The 18,242-nt window shown below is 38.7% G+C and overlaps 1 protein-coding gene across 7 annotated transcripts; it reads right to left on the bottom strand.

Moving 5' to 3' along the window:
• Positions 1–303: 303 nt before the first annotated feature.
• On the bottom strand, positions 304–14,165 carry LOC103719569 (cleavage stimulating factor 64-like). Of its 7 annotated transcripts, none has more exons than XM_088709122.1 (9): positions 14,006–14,161; positions 13,838–13,915; positions 7,754–7,830; positions 7,426–7,657; positions 7,147–7,185; positions 6,490–7,059; positions 6,303–6,383; positions 996–1,184; positions 304–899 (listed from the first exon to the last, which is right to left on the bottom strand). In XM_088709122.1, the coding sequence occupies exons 4-9, from the start codon at positions 7,438–7,440 to the stop codon at positions 777–779; spliced, it is 1,017 nt and encodes a 338-aa protein (XP_088565248.1). In that variant the 5' UTR covers positions 7,441–7,657; positions 7,754–7,830; positions 13,838–13,915; positions 14,006–14,161; the 3' UTR covers positions 304–776. The 7 variants fall into 7 exon arrangements, with proteins under 7 accessions (XP_088565248.1, XP_017701312.3, XP_008807108.3 ...); XM_017845823.4 differs by having other exon boundaries at positions 7,426–7,660; positions 14,006–14,049; XM_008808886.4 differs by having other exon boundaries at positions 7,426–7,830; positions 14,006–14,049.
• Positions 14,166–18,242: the final 4,077 nt, after the last annotated feature.

Below are 18,242 nucleotides of genomic sequence, written 5' to 3'. Positions count from 1 at the left end.
AAGGAAACACTGAAAATGCGCCGTGAAGCTAAAGCAATAAAGAACTCATAAATTGAATACCACCTGATGTTGGATTCAAATGGTGAGCTAGTTGGGATATTGTAGTGAAGGGAGAATGATGAGCCACTTAAACTGTCCAATCATTATTGTAGTGGAAAGATTGCAATTATTATATGTGATTGTACAAATAATGAAGACAAAAATTTAACCTAATCAGTTTTAGAGCACCTGGATGGCGTCAAAAGGCTTCAACATGAACATTTAAGAAATTACTTAACAAAATTGTGAGACGATCAAACAAAATTGTAGCAACCAACGACCATTGATGTGTAGATAAAATTTCCCATACACCCAGCTCTAATTTAGTAGGACAAAATTCATTAGCTACTCTTATAAGCGTGCAATTTGGGTCTGAATATTCTGTAAGTGCTACTTTCAGAAATATCGATCTTCCATTTATTTTCCTCTCCGGTTAAAGGAAACTCAAATACCATGAACTCTCTGGTCTTTGGACACATATCCGGCAACCTTAGCCCCAAAAACAGGAGGCATCAAAATTTAATAACTGATGTGAAAATCAAAATGAATAGATGTGACAGGCTCTGCACCTATTAGAAACCTAGATCATGGATAGGTTCGGGACCAGTTGTCAAGCACAGCTTAGTTGAGAAGAGCTTGTGACTGAAGGCTGGTCTTAATTCTCGAGCGTTATACTGCATATCTGTTCCAAAAAAGCCATTCCACGCTCCACGAAGTGCCAGTTTCAAGTTTCATCACTATCTTAGCATTTCCTGTAGTTGAAGCACCTGATGCCTTTGCTCAGGAGGCAGAAGATTGATCTGTTCCGGAGTAAGGCTCATGACTTGCTGAATTAAAGCTTTCTCCATCTCAGGAGTCAACTGCACAAGCAAAACAGAGGGGTAGCTAATAAGAGGAAACCTTGGAAGTTGGAGCTTAAATAATGAACACTTAAACATGGCCATGATGATAATTACCGGCGGTGGACGGGGTGGCTGACCAGATGTGCCAGAAGTGGCCTGTCCCAAAATCAATGGTGGTGGTCCCGGCAGCTGCAGCCCAGGAGTTGCTTTTTCAGGCAGGCTGAGTGCCCAAGGAGCTCCTCTTTCAGCTTGAACGGATGTCCCAGCTTGATTGCTATAATCTGGACCTATATGTGGACCACCCTGGAAACAACACCAAATTTGATTTTGTTAATGAAAGCCGCAACCAAGGCAGCGAACAGCCGCACAACTGACCATTCTGCTACCAGATCATGTGCAGTGAAGATAATTAGGTCGAAGCATGATCCTGCTAAGTATGGTCCAAATATTTTTAGATATTCAAGTGATTGATTATAGAGCATGAACTATAATGACTGCAGAGTCATTCAACATGAAATCTGTTTGCAACCCAGCAGGAGCATGTGGTGACTTCACAGTTCAACTTAAGCTTATGCATATAGAACTGATTTGATCATGTGGTGACTTATAGAGCCAGATGCAAATCTCTGGATCATTTTGAGTGCATATATAAATAAAACGTGTTATTCCATATTTTGGCATCAGTAGTCCAAATACATAGTTCTTAAAATACTTCTATATATGAACCAATGAAAAAATTTGATGTCGCACCAAACACGGAGAAAGCGGCTGCAGTGAAAGGTCCAACTCGGGATGACTGTTGTGGCTGTAAAATGTGAAACAGAGGAAGAGGGAGGAAGAAGAGGAGGAGAAGAGGAGAGGAAGAGCGGCAGAGAGGAAGAGAAGAGGGAGAAGAGGAGAGGAGGAAGAGAGAAGACGGAAACGTGGGGGAAAAATATTTAATTCTTCATTAATCCTAATCATCATAAAAGTCCCCTATAAATAGGGTCCAAATAAGAACAATTAAAATAAAACCCCCTTAGACAAGAATAATTCCCAATAAACCCAAAATACACAAATGAACCCTAAAAGGCAAACAAGCCCAGAAATAAAATAAAATAAATATGCACTAAGATGGTGGACTAGGCGGGAACATAATCAGCTTCGATGTCCCCATCAACTCCTCCCGAGTGAAAAGAACTCGACCCCGTCGAGTGCAGGTCTGGACAGCTGTCGTACTGCTCCAGAAGGTCAGGGTCAAGGCGCTGCAACTCGGCTCGCGAAATTCACGTCACATCCAATTCGGGTTGACCTTTCCACCGAACAAAGTAACGTTGGTAACTTCCTCTCCTGGTAGATATAACATGCTCATCTAATATATGTTCCATGTGTTCTCTGCGTGCATGAAACTTTGGAGGTGGAGGCTCATTAGCAGGTGATGGGTCAAGGTGATCAACAAAGGCGGATGTATCAACAAAAAGATCAGAAGGAATGAATGTTGACTTCTTATATGTGACTAAATCTTCAATATTAAATGTCGCACTAATCCCATAGTCTTCAGAAAGATCTACAACATAAGCATTCGAACTGATTTTCTTTAGGACTTTGAACGGTCCCGCACTACGAGATTGCAACTTTTTGAACGTTCCCGAAGGGAGTCGTTCAGGTCTAATTCTCACAATGACATAATCTCCTACATTCAACTCTTTATAACGTCTGTGCAAATCAGCAAGGGATTTATATTTTAAGTTATTAGAGTGAATACATTTGCTGATTTCCTGATGCAATGAATACAGGTGTGATGCAAATGATTGTGCAGACTCAGAGACTCTATGTTGATGAAACATGGGAATCAAGTCTATGGGTTGCCTAGGTTTATATCCATTCACCACTTCGAAAGAACTCATGCCTAAGGTCCTATCGACCGAACTATTATATGCAAACTTGGCGGTCGGTAACACTAAATCCCAAATGGGCCAAATCCTAGCATGCTCACCTACCAGACATCTTAAAAGATTTCCTAGACTTCGGTTAACAACTTCTATCTGGCCATCAATTTGTGGATGATAGGCAGATGAAAATTTTAATTTGGTGCCCATCATATGCCAAAGGATTTTTCAAATGTAGCTCATGAATTTAACATCCCTATCAGACACAATAGATTTTGGGAGGCCATGAAGTCTAACGACTTCGTCAAAATAGAGTTTCGCAATCCTAGAAGCATCGAAGTCTTAGAACAGAGGAGAAAATGAGCCATCTTAGAAAATTGGTCCACAACTACAAAAATAGAATCGTGTTTGGTAGAGGTACGTGAAAGTCCTAACACGAAATCCATACTAACATCTTGCCAGGGGCAATCGGAAACAGGTAGTAGAGTGTAAAAACCAGTGTTCTACTTACGTTGTTGGGCTAGTTGACATGTGCGACACTGACCGACAATTTTGGCCACGTCTCTCTTGAGACTCGGCCAAAAAAAACGTCTTTCCACCATTTCAATGGTTGTCTCTCCCGAAATGCCCAGACAGTCCTCCAGCATGTATTTCCCATACTAGGAAATCTCGCAATGAGGTTCGAGGAATACACAATCGGTCGGAGCGAAAGAGGTAATCATCTAGTAGGGTCAGGTACACTGCACTAAAGTCGGGACATGTGGTATATTGTTCCCTGATCTTTTCAAAACTAATTACTTCAGTGCTCATCATGGATAGGAGGCAGATCCATCGACTGAGCGCATCAGCAGCCTTATTTTCAACTCCGGCTTTATGTTTCAGGACAAAAGTATAGGCTTGAAGAAACTCGATCCATCGGCCGTGTCGATGGTTCAGTTTCTTTTGGGAGTTGAGATACTTTAAAGCCTCATGGTCAGAGTATAATACAAATTCTTGCGGTAGCAGATAGTGTCGCCAATGTCGCAAAGCTTGCATTAGCGCATAAAATTTCTTATCATAGGTGGAATAATGCAACCTGCCGTTGCTTAATTTTTCGCCAAAGAATGCGACAGGGTGACCTTCTTGGCTTAATACGCCACCTATGCCAACACCAGAGGCATCACATGCGACCTCAAATACCTTTGTGAAATTAGGGAGGTGCAAAACAGGCGCTTCGGTCATCCTTTTCTTAATTTCAATAAATGCTTGAGATGCCGACTTAGTCCAGATAAAGTCTCCTTTCTTCATGCAATCTGTAATGGGAGACAGTATTGAACTAACATTTCTAATGAAGCGATGATAGAAAGTAGCCAAGATATGAAAACTACGTACTTCCGCGAGGGTCTTGGGCTCAGGCCAATCAACTATCGCGCTTACTTTGTCCGGGTCAACGGAGACACCCTTAGAAGACACTATGAACCCTAAGAAGGTGATGCGATCGGTCAGGAAGGCACACTTCTTGGGATTTGCAAAGAAGCTTTCTCTCCTAAGGACATCACAGACTTGCCTTAAGTGTGAGAGACGGAGCTCTTGAGTTTGACTATAGATGAGGATTTCATCAAAATATACAACAAATTTATTCAAGAAAGGTTGAGAGATCTGTGTCATCATCCTCATAAAAGTACTGGGAGCATTTATTAATCCGAATGGCATCACTAACCATTCGTAGAGTCCATCTTTGGTCTTAAAGGCAATTTTCCATTCATCCCTAGGACGAACTCGAATCTGGTGGTATCCACTCTTTAGGTCGATCTTGAAAAAAACTATAGCACCAGACATAAAGTCCAAAAGGTCATTCAGCCTAGGAATGGGAAAACGATACTTAACCGTGATTTTATTGATGGCACGGCTATCAACGCACATCCTCCAAGAACCGTCTTTCTTGGGAGTGAGGAGTGCAGGTACAGCATAGGGGCTCAAACTCTCTCGAATATACCCTCGGGTGAGGAGTTCGTCAACTTGATGTTTCAGTTCGGTGTGCTCGTTTGGGTTGAGCCTATGATGGAAAAGATTTAGCAAGGATGCTCCAGGAATGAGGTCAATTACGTGCTGGATATCACGCATTGGAGGAAGTGTATCTGGAAGATCCTTAGAAAAAACAGAGTGAAACTCCTCCAACAGGGGAACTACTGTGGGTGGGTGCTCAAGATTCGACTCCACATTGATAACTCTAGCCACAAGGCAAACACAGGTGATTGGTTTTCGATATCTTTCATTACCTCTTTCATTACCTCTTTCCACAGGTGTAGCATTCTTCTTTTCAGGAGCGGGCTCTCTAGGAGGCAATAAGTTCAGTATAATTTTCCAACCCTGGAACATAAAGCTACATGAATTCGACCGTCCATGAAGTGTGACATCCCTATCGTATAACCAAGGTCTTCCTAGAATGATTTGACCTACGTCCATCGGAATGCAGTCGCACCAAATCTCGTCTTTATAAGATAGGAATTGAATCGGGACGAGGCATCTTTCCGACACCGAGATGGACGTCTTATCTACCCAAGCTACCTTATATAGGTTGGGATGAGGGGTAGATTTTAGGCCGAGGCGGGAAACAACTCCAGAAGCAATGGTGTTGATGCAACTCCCGCTATCAAATAGAATTTTGCATGTTTTACCATTGATCTTAATAAGCGTGTAAAATAGGAAGATCCTACGCCAATCTTGTTCGGTCTTAGTTTGAGCTAGAGTACACCTAACCACATGAAGCCTAGGATTTTGGTCATTCCGATCAGTCGGCTCCTTTTGAGGTTCAGCTTAGATAAACTCTAACCCGATCTGTTCGTCTCCAAAGTCTTCTACAAAATCCTCGATGTTTGGTTCATAGACTTCTTCGAGACATTTAGTCTCCTGAGTCCCAACTTCAAGTTCAGTTATTAGATAGGTCTTGGCATTACATTGGGACGCTATATGGCCGAATTTTTGGCACCTGAAACATTGGGTTTGGCTTCTCGAAGGAGGGTTGGAACCTAGTATACATTTTCTTTTATCATTGGACGGGTTCTGGATTGGCATTGGGGATGTCCTAGTCGGTGCTTGGCTAAAACCGAGCTGGGTAGGAGGATTGGGAAGTGATATGGTTTGCGGAAGATAATTTTGACTAGGTCGGGCTCCTGGAACCATGGGTCAGGGGTCAGTACGCCTCACTACAGGGATCCGTAAGAAACTATCCACATCTTGAGCCAACTGGTATGGTTGGCCGAGAGTGGTAATCTCTCAAAGGATTAATTCTTTCTGGATCTCCTCGCGAAGTCCTGCCCGAAACCTAGAGAGGGTAACAGTCTCCTCTTCGATTACACCGCACCTCATATGAAACTCCTCAAATCGTGCAATGTAATCGGCAACGGTTGATGTCCCTTGAGTTAATTTCTGCCACCTATCCATAAGGCATTGTCGGTAAGAGAATGGCCAAATGTTACCTATCCAAATTCTCCAAGCCAAATGTTGCAGACAGTGAATATAACAGCAAGTCACAAATTCAATCCTGCCCATGAGCAGGAATGATAAAACCAACCTGATAAAGCGGATGGGGTGGTGGTTGACTTGGTGGCGGCGGTTGTCCTTGTGGGAAGGAAGATGAAAGATTGCTACCTGACTGAAAAACACAAAAAAGGTTATCTCATGCAGTTTGTTCATATTGTTAAAAAATTCGGGTATTAGTAAAATGCAAAGTAGCATGGAGCTTGTAATAGCCAACTTACATGAAATGAAGCTTGTGATAAAAGCTGTAGCGGTGCACTTGATGGTTGAAAACCAAGAGCATGAGGCAGCTGTGAATGAAGCAGATGAGAAAAAGGCTGCATGGAAGGTGGCCTAGGTTGCTGTGGCAAAGGTGGTTGCAGGGGCAGATTAAATACTCCAGGAGTCTGCAAAGATTGCTGTGTCTGGCCAGAAACAATAGGCATGTGGGATGGAAGTGCAGAGAACTGTGGAGGAGCAGGAAGAGGGGGTAGAGCAAGGTTATGGATCTGAGAAGATTGTGGAAGCGATACGGGAGCTTGAGCATTCAGAAAACTCCTAATTTGTTGTACTGAATGTGGGGTATCTGAAGGCATGGTCTGCAACTGAAAGTTCAATGGGGGAACAGAAGCAGATGGCAATGGAATGGATGGGTGAGTAGGATGTTGCTGTCTACCAGACAATGAGGTTTGCGGTGAACTAGATTGACCCTGCAGTCCAGCTTGTACTGGCAACGGTTGAGTAGTTTGAGCATTCGGCTGCTGCATCTGTGCTGATTGTGGTTGTGATAAAGCCTGCTGGACATTAGGCATCTGAAGAAAGAACAAAGATTTATATTTTCAACATCGGCACTACTTAAGAATGAAACAATATATTTTAAAGTTAAAAAGAAAGATTACCACTTGAGGAGACTGCAGCATTCCGAGCATAATCTGCGCCTGTAGTGAAACATTAAGACATTTCACAATGTAAATCGCTAGCCATAAGTATTACATGCCAACACGTCATATCGAATGAAATGAAGCTAAAGTGCTTAAAATAACATAAGAGTAATAATATTATTCAAACTGGTCTAAACCAAGTCATAATGCACCATAAATCGAAGGGATTGGTACTCACGCACACTTTCCAAGATCAACAAACAATTTTTAAAAAGAAATCATAAGACAAACTGATACCTTGACTGCTATCATACTCTGAAAGAAAATGATTCAACCTAACATGATCGCCAATCAACGAACAAACTCTCTTAGAATGACAACGGAAAACCCAAAAAGCTTTTTTGTCAGCATTCCTTTTTCATAGAAATGCCAATTAGCTTCATTATCCACTACGAGATAGTTGTTGACCTTTCTTTCATTGTGGCCCTTTTCTTCTATCCATCCTTTTTCTGAAGTATGAGCTGCATCACTTCTTTGTGATAGGCAGAATCCAGCATATATCAATTATGGCAAGGCGTTAATACAAAACAATTCCCCATGAATAAAGTTTATAAAAGAGTCGGACCTGATATAATTTCTTGCTTAGAGCCCAAATCCACTGTGCATATGATCTCAAAAGGTGATTTTCCCATTAAGCAATAACTGCAAGTATAATAAACAAATCAAATCTGTGGGACTTTTTAAATCCATAGCTTTCATTTGCCTCAAACAGCTTTAGAGCATATTCTAGAGAGAGCTTTAACTCACATTCATTTGTTTGGATTCTAGTGTAGTAGGAGCCACTATGTTGTAAAATAGTACAAGCTCGGTTGGAAAACATGTTGTAGAAGTGATCAATATGCATCATGGACCAAAGTGAAAATTTAGAGAAATCCATGCAACTCCAGTACTCAAAATTAATTTTTGCTAAGTATGAAAATCCATGTCTTAGCCAAATGCCCGCTAGTTTGGGATTAAGGCTTATTTGAGTTGAGTTAAAAATTCATGTCTTCATTCAGAAGGGGAGGAGGAAAAGGAGAGGGGAGGAGGGAGATGCCAATTAATAGATATATCTGAAGCCCATGATGTCCCTTAACAACTATCTTATTCGTTATGGACTACAGAAAAGACTTGTGGAGGATGAAGATGTATTGGTACGATAACTTCAAGGGAACTCAGGCATCTTACAACCCATCCATTGGATCCTGTTTTCTCTTTCCTACTTCTGTTTATTTTTGATGCAAGATCACACCAAAAAAATAAAAAAAAAATAATTAATATGCAATTGTGTCTCCTCTTATTGCTTTCTTAGTTTAGAGTCCTATTTGAACTCATTTATAAGAAAGAAGTATCAATGTTGTTGAAGACAGAAAAAATCAATCAGGAAAGACAATATGCTGCCTGAAAATCCTATAAGTAGATAGAGGTGGTGTATAAATCCATAGTCCTTTAAAAGGTGGCCAAGATATGTGGTCAATAAAGAGACCGAATAGCACAAATGCGACATGTGAAAGCATATGCTATTAGTAGTATTTTAAAAATATTGTAAAGATCAATAATATATTAAAAATAATAATTAAAATAATAACAATTACTTACGTATAAAAGCAACAACAATGACATTTTTAACACTTCAATAAGGTCCTTTTTCAAATATCCCTTCCAAAACATTTCCAATTTGCTATCTATCCATTTGATTTCTCTATTGTCCAAAAACGATAAAAACTAGTTGCTTTGCACTAAATTGACTTAGATACCCCTAACTTGATGTTCAAATCCAGTGATAAAATATCTAGCCTTTTAATCTGACTTAATATCCCTTTCTGTCTCTCATCTTATTCTTTTTATCCAGGTGCATCCACTCCCTTCTCTGACTTTCCTTCCAATCATTGCTCTCTCCAAACACCAGCCCCCTGGCCATAGTGCCTTTCTCTCCTTCCCTTCTATCAGTCTAGTGCCTCTCTCCACCTCACTAGGTACCCCTGGTTCTCTCGAATCCTGAGCTCCTCTACGTGCCTCTCTCAGCAAAGGAGTACGATTATCTCTTGGGACCATCGGTCCTCAAGGAGTTGAAGTTGATGTTGTTCACTAGATCTCGATAGGTGTTTGAAGCAGAGGCGTTTGACAAGGATCTCAAGGTCATCAAGGAGAACCCTGGAGACGTCAAGGGGGAACTCATGGTTCCAGAAGGTGGGATTAAAGGTAGGTGATGGGGGTAGTCTTTGGTGCAGACGTGGAGAGAGGTGGTCCTTAAGGATTAAGAAAATGGTGGAGAGCACGACCATTGCCTTGTTAGCAGTAGGGAGGTCAAAGGCAGTGGCAAGGTGGAAGATGAGGGTGTCAAAGTCGCAATCAATGTTGCTAGCATCATCGTTGTAGGTGCAGAGGCTGTGAACGGTATCATTGAGGATGGTGACAAGCTACAGTCAATGAACTTAATGTGCAGGTTGACATCCACCACAAGCATCATTGTCTCCTTGTCATGGTTCGAGTTGAATTGCTTAAAGATCACTTTGACCTTCACCGCATGTGTGCCCCAAGTTGATGCTCCTCTCCCTTCAATGCCTTTGAAACTTGCCACCTCGTCACATTGTCTTGTAATGAAATAGGGATTTAGGGATTTCTAGGCTTTGAGTGAGGGTATAGGGATTCGAGGGGGGGGGGGTAGAGAGTGTGCGTGTGTGGAGTGGAAGAGAATGGAGCTAATTTTTCTCATGAGCGCATAGGAATTTACACAAACAACCCTTTACAATTGGCTTATCAACATTCTAACGATGAATAGAATGGTCAAGTCAATGGTTTAGTTAACTTTTAAGCTAGGTAAACCGTAATGAAACGAATGTTGCCTGATAGATTCTGACAACAGGGATAAACATGCAAATAAGAAACATTTTGAAGGATATACTTGCAATTGAAAGGGATGTGGAGGTGATTGCATAACTAACAGGGAGAATCTAACTAGATGGTGTGATGGTAATTATTTGCAGTAGAATGGATGGCAAATTGGTGATTTGTAACAAGATGAAAGGTAGGAGGGAATATTTTGGAATGACAAGGGAGGCCAACCACGTGATATGGTGACAAACGAATGCATGCCATGGATCTAGCTTGAGAAATATATATTTATATAGAAAATATTTCTTTTTGTCTTTTCTGGGGGATGTAGTTGGTGCATAGATCCAAACAAAAAACCTATAAGCACTTAGGGGTTAGCATGGCAGGAGACCAATTTGGAATCAAGTTAGAATCTGGTACAAGTTAAAATTGACAGCCCCTTGATCCACATGGGTGCATGTGGGTGCGATCCGAGGTGGCGCTGGGGTAGTTGAGGAATGAGTGGAGCATGCATGTGGGTGTAGAAATGATGCGAGTCTAGATGCTCTAGTCAATTAGGGAAGGTAGAAAAAAGTGGGTGCGCGTTAGAATTAGTTAATATTTTCAATGGTGGGCATGCAAGTGTTCCATAGGGATAGGGTGATTAAAGGTGTTGAGTGGGTGTTTTGGCAGGTACTAAGGGAGCAAACTAATAAATGAAGGTACAATTGGGTGACTATGTGATTAAAGTTAGAGATGTCAAGGAGTGCAAACAAAGTCCTCTAGAATTTTAATTTGCATAGAAATGGGAAATTACAGACCGTCTAATTTCCTAATTTAATTAATAAATATGAGTGCATAGTGAATCAACTCTAGGGGTTTAAGTCTATAAGGTGAGATATTAGTCAAGATGTAAATAGAATTATCTAGAACTTTATTTTATGCAGAAACGAGGGGAAATTGATGAAAAGATCTCCTAATTTAATTAATAAAAGCCCGCACACAAGAAATTAGGCCTCTAGATTGAGGTCATGCGGTAGGGTATAGGTCTAGGATGCTAGGTAAGGATCTTGGTCTTTATTTGGAACAAGAATGTATATATTTACAACAGCTAAGGGGTGTCTACAGCTCATACAGCAAAACCCCACACTCTTTCTTTCCTCTTGCTCCCATATCCTTTCTATCTATAAATTGTCGATGCAGTTAGTTTGATCAAAATCTTTCTCCTCACCAATGCTCAATCTACAACCATATCTTAAAACCCTAGATCAAATGTAAATGCTAAATGGCTACAATTCCACACTCAAGAAACCTCAAATAGAGCCGAAAGCTTCCTTTTTCTCCTTCACTTCCAAATTTTCTATTAATACCTAGAAATGGTGCTTCCCTTTCCATACAAAAGCCTAGCACATTAACTTTCTCGATCATGGTATCGCCTTTAAGGAACCTTGGCACCCTCGCCTCGTTCCTCTAAGAAATATTGTTCATATCTCCAAAATTAAATGGTTCAGACAATAGACTATACTAGCATTAAATCCTAATTGCTTACTGTCATACCACAAAATCACCACAACTGTTAGACCTTTCTCCAACTCTATGAAAGCTGGCTTTATAAATTTGTATATACAGCAATTCTTCTATCAAGAACTACCTCTGTTATTTCATGTTGTTTCAGATTTAGACAAATTTCACAAATTTTACCTTAGATCTTCCATGCTTTTCTAACACTTCATGACAAATTCAAGCAAATCCTGACAAATGACTCCTTTTCAGCGCTCCAATGAGATGCCCAAATCATCTTAACCAAGTTCCCTATTCACTTTGTCCCAAATTGGCACATCTCCTACACCACCTGTTGGAGACCTATTCCACACCCTATCCTCTCTTGCTGTACCATATAGTCATTTCAATCTTATATGCTATCTCCTATTTATCTGTTTATTTTGAACATCTTTATTTTCTAATAGTTCAGGCCATACAATATCATGACCCATTTTATCATATTACTAAATAATTGGTTAAGACATTAAGCTCGATTCAGTGGCATAACACTAAAAGCATTTCACCTCTCCATCTACCGATGTCTAATCCCATTGAATACACCTTCATCAATATCTACAATTTTTTGAAACAAATGATAACAAATTCCAGAACCATATCTTCATTTCCATTTTGCAACCCGTATGCTTCATTTTTTGCTGTACCCTTTAATCTCCAACACATACCCCATTATTCCAAACTCGCATGCAACCTTATCCTTACATCATCAATTATCATGCAATAATATGCACATTCATAGTTAATTATACGAGATATGGGCTCATTGTTGTTGCGATCATACAACAAGAAGAAATCCCCTTGTCCATCATAACTACAAGCCCCATTATGCATACCCTCAACAATTTCAGTAAATCATCTATGCACACTTTTCTTAATGCATAGACAATATACCTCTATGGTGATCTATCATATGCTACTCAACACTAGTCAATCACGACCATATATAGATTGCTTTTCTTTTACTATAACTTTTTATCAATAGCTGTAAGCAAGAAATAGCCTCCATGACTAACCTTCTAGACATAATCAAACAAATTTATATATTTTCTCCATCACTGTCTCCTATAATTTCATAATGCAGCTTATAAATTCAATTTCATGACAATTGGCCTTTGTACATCATCTATATACTTAAAAATGGCTACCACAATACCTGTACAATCTTTGAAAAATATCTCAATCTTTAACAAAAAGCTAGTTAAATACCTTGATTTCATTTTAATTTAATCCTTTAGAATTTGCATCATTTTCAAAGATTTATCTACTTTCTAGATTAAATGATAAAACATCTGACAACATTCTGATTGTGGTTCTTCTAAACATATCCATTTTTAGAGTCCTCAAGTAACAATTTCCAGAAATAAACTTAATTTACTTCCGAATATTTCACCAAAATCTTATTAGCCTCGTTCTTAATGCATCTAAAATGACACTAAAAAAACTGTAATGTTCATCTTCATTATCTGAGTTAATCTGGGAACTTCTTCCTTCTTTTAAGCCAACTTATCATCTAAGTCGTTATAAGTTTCATATTTTGCATTATTTTTTCTTAATATCATTATTATCCTTTCCTATGATTTTTCAAAGTCCTAATTTAAGTAGGTTCTCTTCCCCCAATCACATCTCCACCTAACAACTCAATTCATAGTCAATTGAGAAGCCAACATCGTTGCACATGGGACAAAAATTTTACCAATAACAACATTAAAACACATTTAAAAGAGGGGAAGAAAACAAATAAAAAGCTTCACATGCATCCACTTCAACATATAAAAGAAATTTGCTTCATGTTGGAAATCTGATGTCTGTATGCTTAATGGTTTGGGTGGGTTGCAGCAGAGAACACCAGGGTTTGATTCAGCTTCTCTAGTAATTAACTTTGATCGTGCTTAGATGACAAAGAAATTCTTAAATATCTTTCAAAGAAGTATTACCCTATTTACAGTTTTCTTTTTTTTTTGTTTAAGGAAAATCATTCCCCCGGGTAGAAAAGGAACCCCAGGTAAGAGAAGGGATCATCAGAGACCCTCAATTACTCTTCCAAAGAATTATATCCATAATAATACATGCATGCTAAAGCCCGTATATTTCTCAATCATAGACTCTAATTCTGCCAAAACTACAAATTCCAGCCGTGAAATCGTATCGACTCCTCGCTCCAAGAAATCAAAAGAGACGACCACTTTCCAGAATCCCAATCGACTCTTTATTTCCTTCAAATTTAAGAAGCATACCCTAGCTTCCGAGGAGCCAGAGAGAGAGAGAGAGAGAGAGAGATGAGAGTAGAATCAAGAACCTGGAAGAGAGTTCGCGTCAGGAGAGGGTTGTCGATGAGGATCTGCCTCGCCTGCTCCTGGTTCTGCTCGATCAGAATCTGCACGTGGGGAAAGAAAACAGCAGGAATCAATTCATCCCTCCTTACCCCATTTTTTTTGCCTTTTATTTGAACGAAAAATAAAGTTACCTTCATCTGGGACATGACTTCGTAGAGCTGGCTCTTTGACATGTCCGCGATCTGGGAGGCGAAGCCGTCGCCGGACGGCGGCTGCCTCGCGGCCATCATCGCTTCCCCTCTCCGGATGCATATTCCTCGGATCGAAGCCTCAGGCGCCTTTTGTTCAGAAAGGAGAAGGCCGGTTCGATTCGGGTCGGGTCATAAAGCGGGACGCGCACTCTCCCCTCTTGCGGAGAATTGGGTTCGTCCAGGTCCAATCCGAATCCAAACCATTTTGATCAATGCAAGCCCTTTAGATTATTCAAAAATCAAAAGCTTTTTCTTTTTTTCTCATCAACCAAAAAAAAAAAAAAAAAAGCAACGGAAGGCACACTAGCCCTGTAGGGCTCATTTGGTTCACGAAAAAAGAAAAAGGGGAAGTGTGGTTAACGGAAAAGTAATGAGATGTCTCTTGTTTGGTTGGAGTTTTCAAAGAAGAAGGATGAGAAAGTTGTATTCCCATACGAATATGATTCCCACATTTCAAGCTTGTTTGGTTCGTAGGAAGTATTTTTCCTCCTAGGAATATCATTTCCATGAAGCGGGAATCATTTCCTCTTTTTTTTTCCAAAAAGACTCTTCAACATTAAAAAGGCATAAAGTACCTAATTTTTTATTAAGGGTATAATAGGAATTACACATAACTTTTTTAGGCAAGTGGATGGTCAACCAAACATAAGCACTCTGGAAATCTATCACTTTCTCATGTTTAACCAAACATGCCAAAAGTACATTCCCAAGCATTCTCTTCCTAGATATCTATTTCCACGAATCATATTCTTAGGAGGGAAAATGCTTCCCGCGATCCAAACGAGCCCATAGTGAAAACGGATGCAGGAGTAGCCGAGGACAGGAACGGCTCAATGCATTTGGAGGCCTAAGGCAACTCAAAAATTCCACCATAAATGCATTTAGGGGCTCAACGCACAAATAAAGAAAGAGATAATAAATTTCTTTAGACAAGAGATATGTTCCAATATAAATGTATTTGGAGCCTCAATGTATTTGGACGCTCATTTTGAAACTCACTATAATAAATGTATTTGGGAGCCAGGATCTTAGACGACTGCCTTAGTTGCCTAATGGTTGAGTCGGCCCTGCCAGAGAATGTAGAGTCTAAACCAAATCTCTACGCCATATACATGGTGCATGACACATTACAAGGTTCCACACCAATGCACATGTAATATTTTGAAATTCCAAAGCACCTTGACAAGATTCGGCCAAAGTTTCGACCAAACAGGGCACGTTGTATATGCTCAAATTGTTGAGCGGCCTGTGCATTACTTGAAAAAGGAGCTCAGATTTGATGATTATCCTTGTTTATGACTTGTTGTTCGGGTTATTAAGGAAACGACTCCAGAAGCTTGAAAATTGTTGATGTTGGATGCCGCTATCAAAATTGCTAATATTTATAACTTGGCATTCTTCTATTAGTCTGGCTGAAATCTCAATTTTCTATTTTTAGGTTGTTTTCCTTCTCCTTGTGGAGAAAAAACTACCTTAAAACAAAATTTTATTAGATTCAATAAAACAAAACATTTATTAATTTTTTTCCTTTTTTCTACAATTACAGTTCTAGATGATTTATTATGGCGTTCTAAAGTCCTAAATACTTATGGGCTCCATAAATAGTCTTTTGTTTCTCTTTGAAAAATTGAATAAATGATTCAGTTCTCTCTCGAGTGATCTTGTCAATGCTATGATTTGTTCCTGCTTTGATGCTTTTCCATGACGTTCTGTTGAAGCAATCCCAAGATTCTTCTTATTTTGTTAGGACATTAGAAGAATTTTACATAAAAAAACCAATGCAACAATTATCAAAAGTTCAAAGTCTAGGAGGTCACTTTAACTAAGCTCTTGCCACGGGATGCGATTAACGGAACTCATACATATAATATCTTTGTTTTTTTCTTCCCCCTTTATATAGATTTGGAAACTAATAAAACTAATTTGCTTGTTTCTTGCACTAAATTCATCTTAGTATGTTTTATTTTCAGAACATTTTTATTTTCAGAACATTTTTATTTTCTGAATATTGTTATTGCATAGGTTACCTTATGGTAGCATTTGGTAACCCAGATGAGATCACTGAGGTGATCTTAGATTAGTGGTGATCCTTATTCTGGAGTAATCTGATCCCGATGATTAAAGATCATCGCGTTCAGCATAAAAATAATTATTAGTATTAAAAAAATTATGATAAGTATAAATAAAATATTAATTCTATAATAAAAAATAACATATTTTTATAAGATTATAATTTATAGGAGTAATAAATATATTTTTATAGAATATATTAATAATTAATATATTGATAAATATATTAATATTTTATTATAATATATTTTATATGATTAATAAATATATGATAAGGGCTACTAAAAGTAGAATATGTGACAAAATAATGGAGCTATTATAGGAATTAGCATATTGACTTATATTTTTTATTTATGAGAATTAAAAACACATAAAAAATCCATCTAAGATATATTAGGGGTATTTGTGGTATTATGTGGTCGGTGATCTTGGATCTCCATACCATACCAAACAAGTTACTCATTGATATCCGAAGATTTTTAATTACTGGACCATGGCCTACCAAACACATTGATCTTAGATCACTGGGGATCAAATCACCCCAGTATTCGAATCACCAGGGATTTTAGATCACCGTGGTGATCTTGTTGGGGTTACCAAACGCCCCCTTAGGAACTGCTTGATCCATTACCCTTTCATTTCCTCATTCTTCCTCCTCTTCCCTTTTCCCTTGTTCTTTCTCTCTTCTTTTTCCTTTTTGGGATATTCTCCTGTTTGCTATTCTTGCCTCATTTTATTTCTCAATTAAATATAACCATGCTTGCCATCATGTTGCCCTCAAAAAAAAAAAAAAGATTTTAAAACTTAATTTAACTCCTTAATTATAGTGTTCCGTCATCATTCTTGCCCAATATTAGGGTTTGTGTGCTTTATATGGTCTCGAACAAGCATGATGTTTCAAATATCTCTGTACCAAAAAAAAAAAACAGGGGGATGTGGGATCCCAATCCATATGGCAGATAATGAAAGGTTTGAACCAAGTCATCATACATGCCATCCGTAGTAGATTTAGAAGAGTCCTACTTATCAGATACAACAGGACACAAATGTTAGAGGCCGAGGCACAACATTTTTGACTTTAATTTGGATGGCTTGATTTCTTGGAACATAACTAACATGCTTTTTTTTTTCTTTTTTTCTTTTTTGTACATAACATGCTTTCTTCAAAGCATGACATTCAGGTAACAGCTAGTATCGTAACAACTTCACATAGTTGCCTCGATAGTTACCATTTGACAATCCATTAATCTTGTGTTGAATAGAATTCAAATCAATAACTCCCATAGACTCCCACCTTTTTCTGAAAAATATTAATCTATTATAAATCACCTATACTTTTGATACTGCTGCATTATGTTCAAACTACCATGTCATGCATAGCATTGGATAGACAACTGGGATTAGAGTACATTTCTTGTGAGACTTGGCTTGCCAGATGCATCATGCATGCAAGAAATCATGCGTCGCCTATATTTTGCCAGGTATTTTTTTATTAAATATATAATTTAAATCCCTCTAATTGACCATTAGAAGGGAGTTATAAATTTTTTAAAAAAGAAAAAAAAACAGAAAACAAGTACACAAGCTTCTTTGTTGCACCTCTTCTTCTAAGAAAAAGGAACAATACAAAAAGATCAAAAAGATGAAATAAATATCATTTGTCCAGAAAGAAGCAACGCAAAAGATCAAAAAAAAAAAAAAGATAGAAAAAAGAAGCCCCACATAAATCCTATGATTTTTTTTTCTAAGTATGATAACGCTGCACGTATGTGCATATGAACATACGTCTAATAAATAAATCTAGTAGCTTACGTAGATAACATGAGAAGAAAGAATTGAAAAAGATGTATACTCTTTCTTGCAAAGAATATGAGAGACGAGTGGTGAGAGTGTACTATCTTTCTTTTAAGCAGTTTTCACTGGCCAGAATTGGTCTTTGAATGCCTCAATCTCTCTCTTTAGGAGTTACTACCGGACCTCATTCTGTTCAAAAAGGACCCACAGGGCAAAACACTACAAGTCTACCACTGAAAGCATCCCAACTCAAGCATAAACGAGGACAAAGGATACAAGACTTTTATCCTCCATCGATCATAAATTCCGGGAT

This window comes from Phoenix dactylifera, chromosome 12, assembly GCF_051530095.1.
Source record: "Phoenix dactylifera cultivar Ajwa chromosome 12, Ajwa_hap1_PhDact_Kaust_v1.1, whole genome shotgun sequence".
Classification (NCBI taxonomy): Eukaryota; Viridiplantae; Streptophyta; class Magnoliopsida; order Arecales; family Arecaceae; genus Phoenix; species Phoenix dactylifera.
Note: the sequence above shows the minus strand (reverse complement) of the source record. Positions and strands in the feature narration are given on the sequence as shown.

Bases quoted from the DNA above. Each gene is read 5' to 3' on its own strand.
- LOC103719569 (XM_088709120.1), bottom strand. From the start codon at position 14,126: ATGCATCCGGAGAGGGGAAGCGATGATGGCCGCGAGGCAGCCGCCGTC. The intron at 7,060-7,146 runs GTAATCTTTCTT...TTCTTTCTTCAG, and splicing joins TGCTGCAGTCTCCTCAAGTG to ATGCCTAATGTCCAGCAGGC. The intron at 900-995 runs GTAATTATCATC...TTGCTTGTGCAG, and splicing joins AGCCACCCCGTCCACCGCCG to TTGACTCCTGAGATGGAGAA.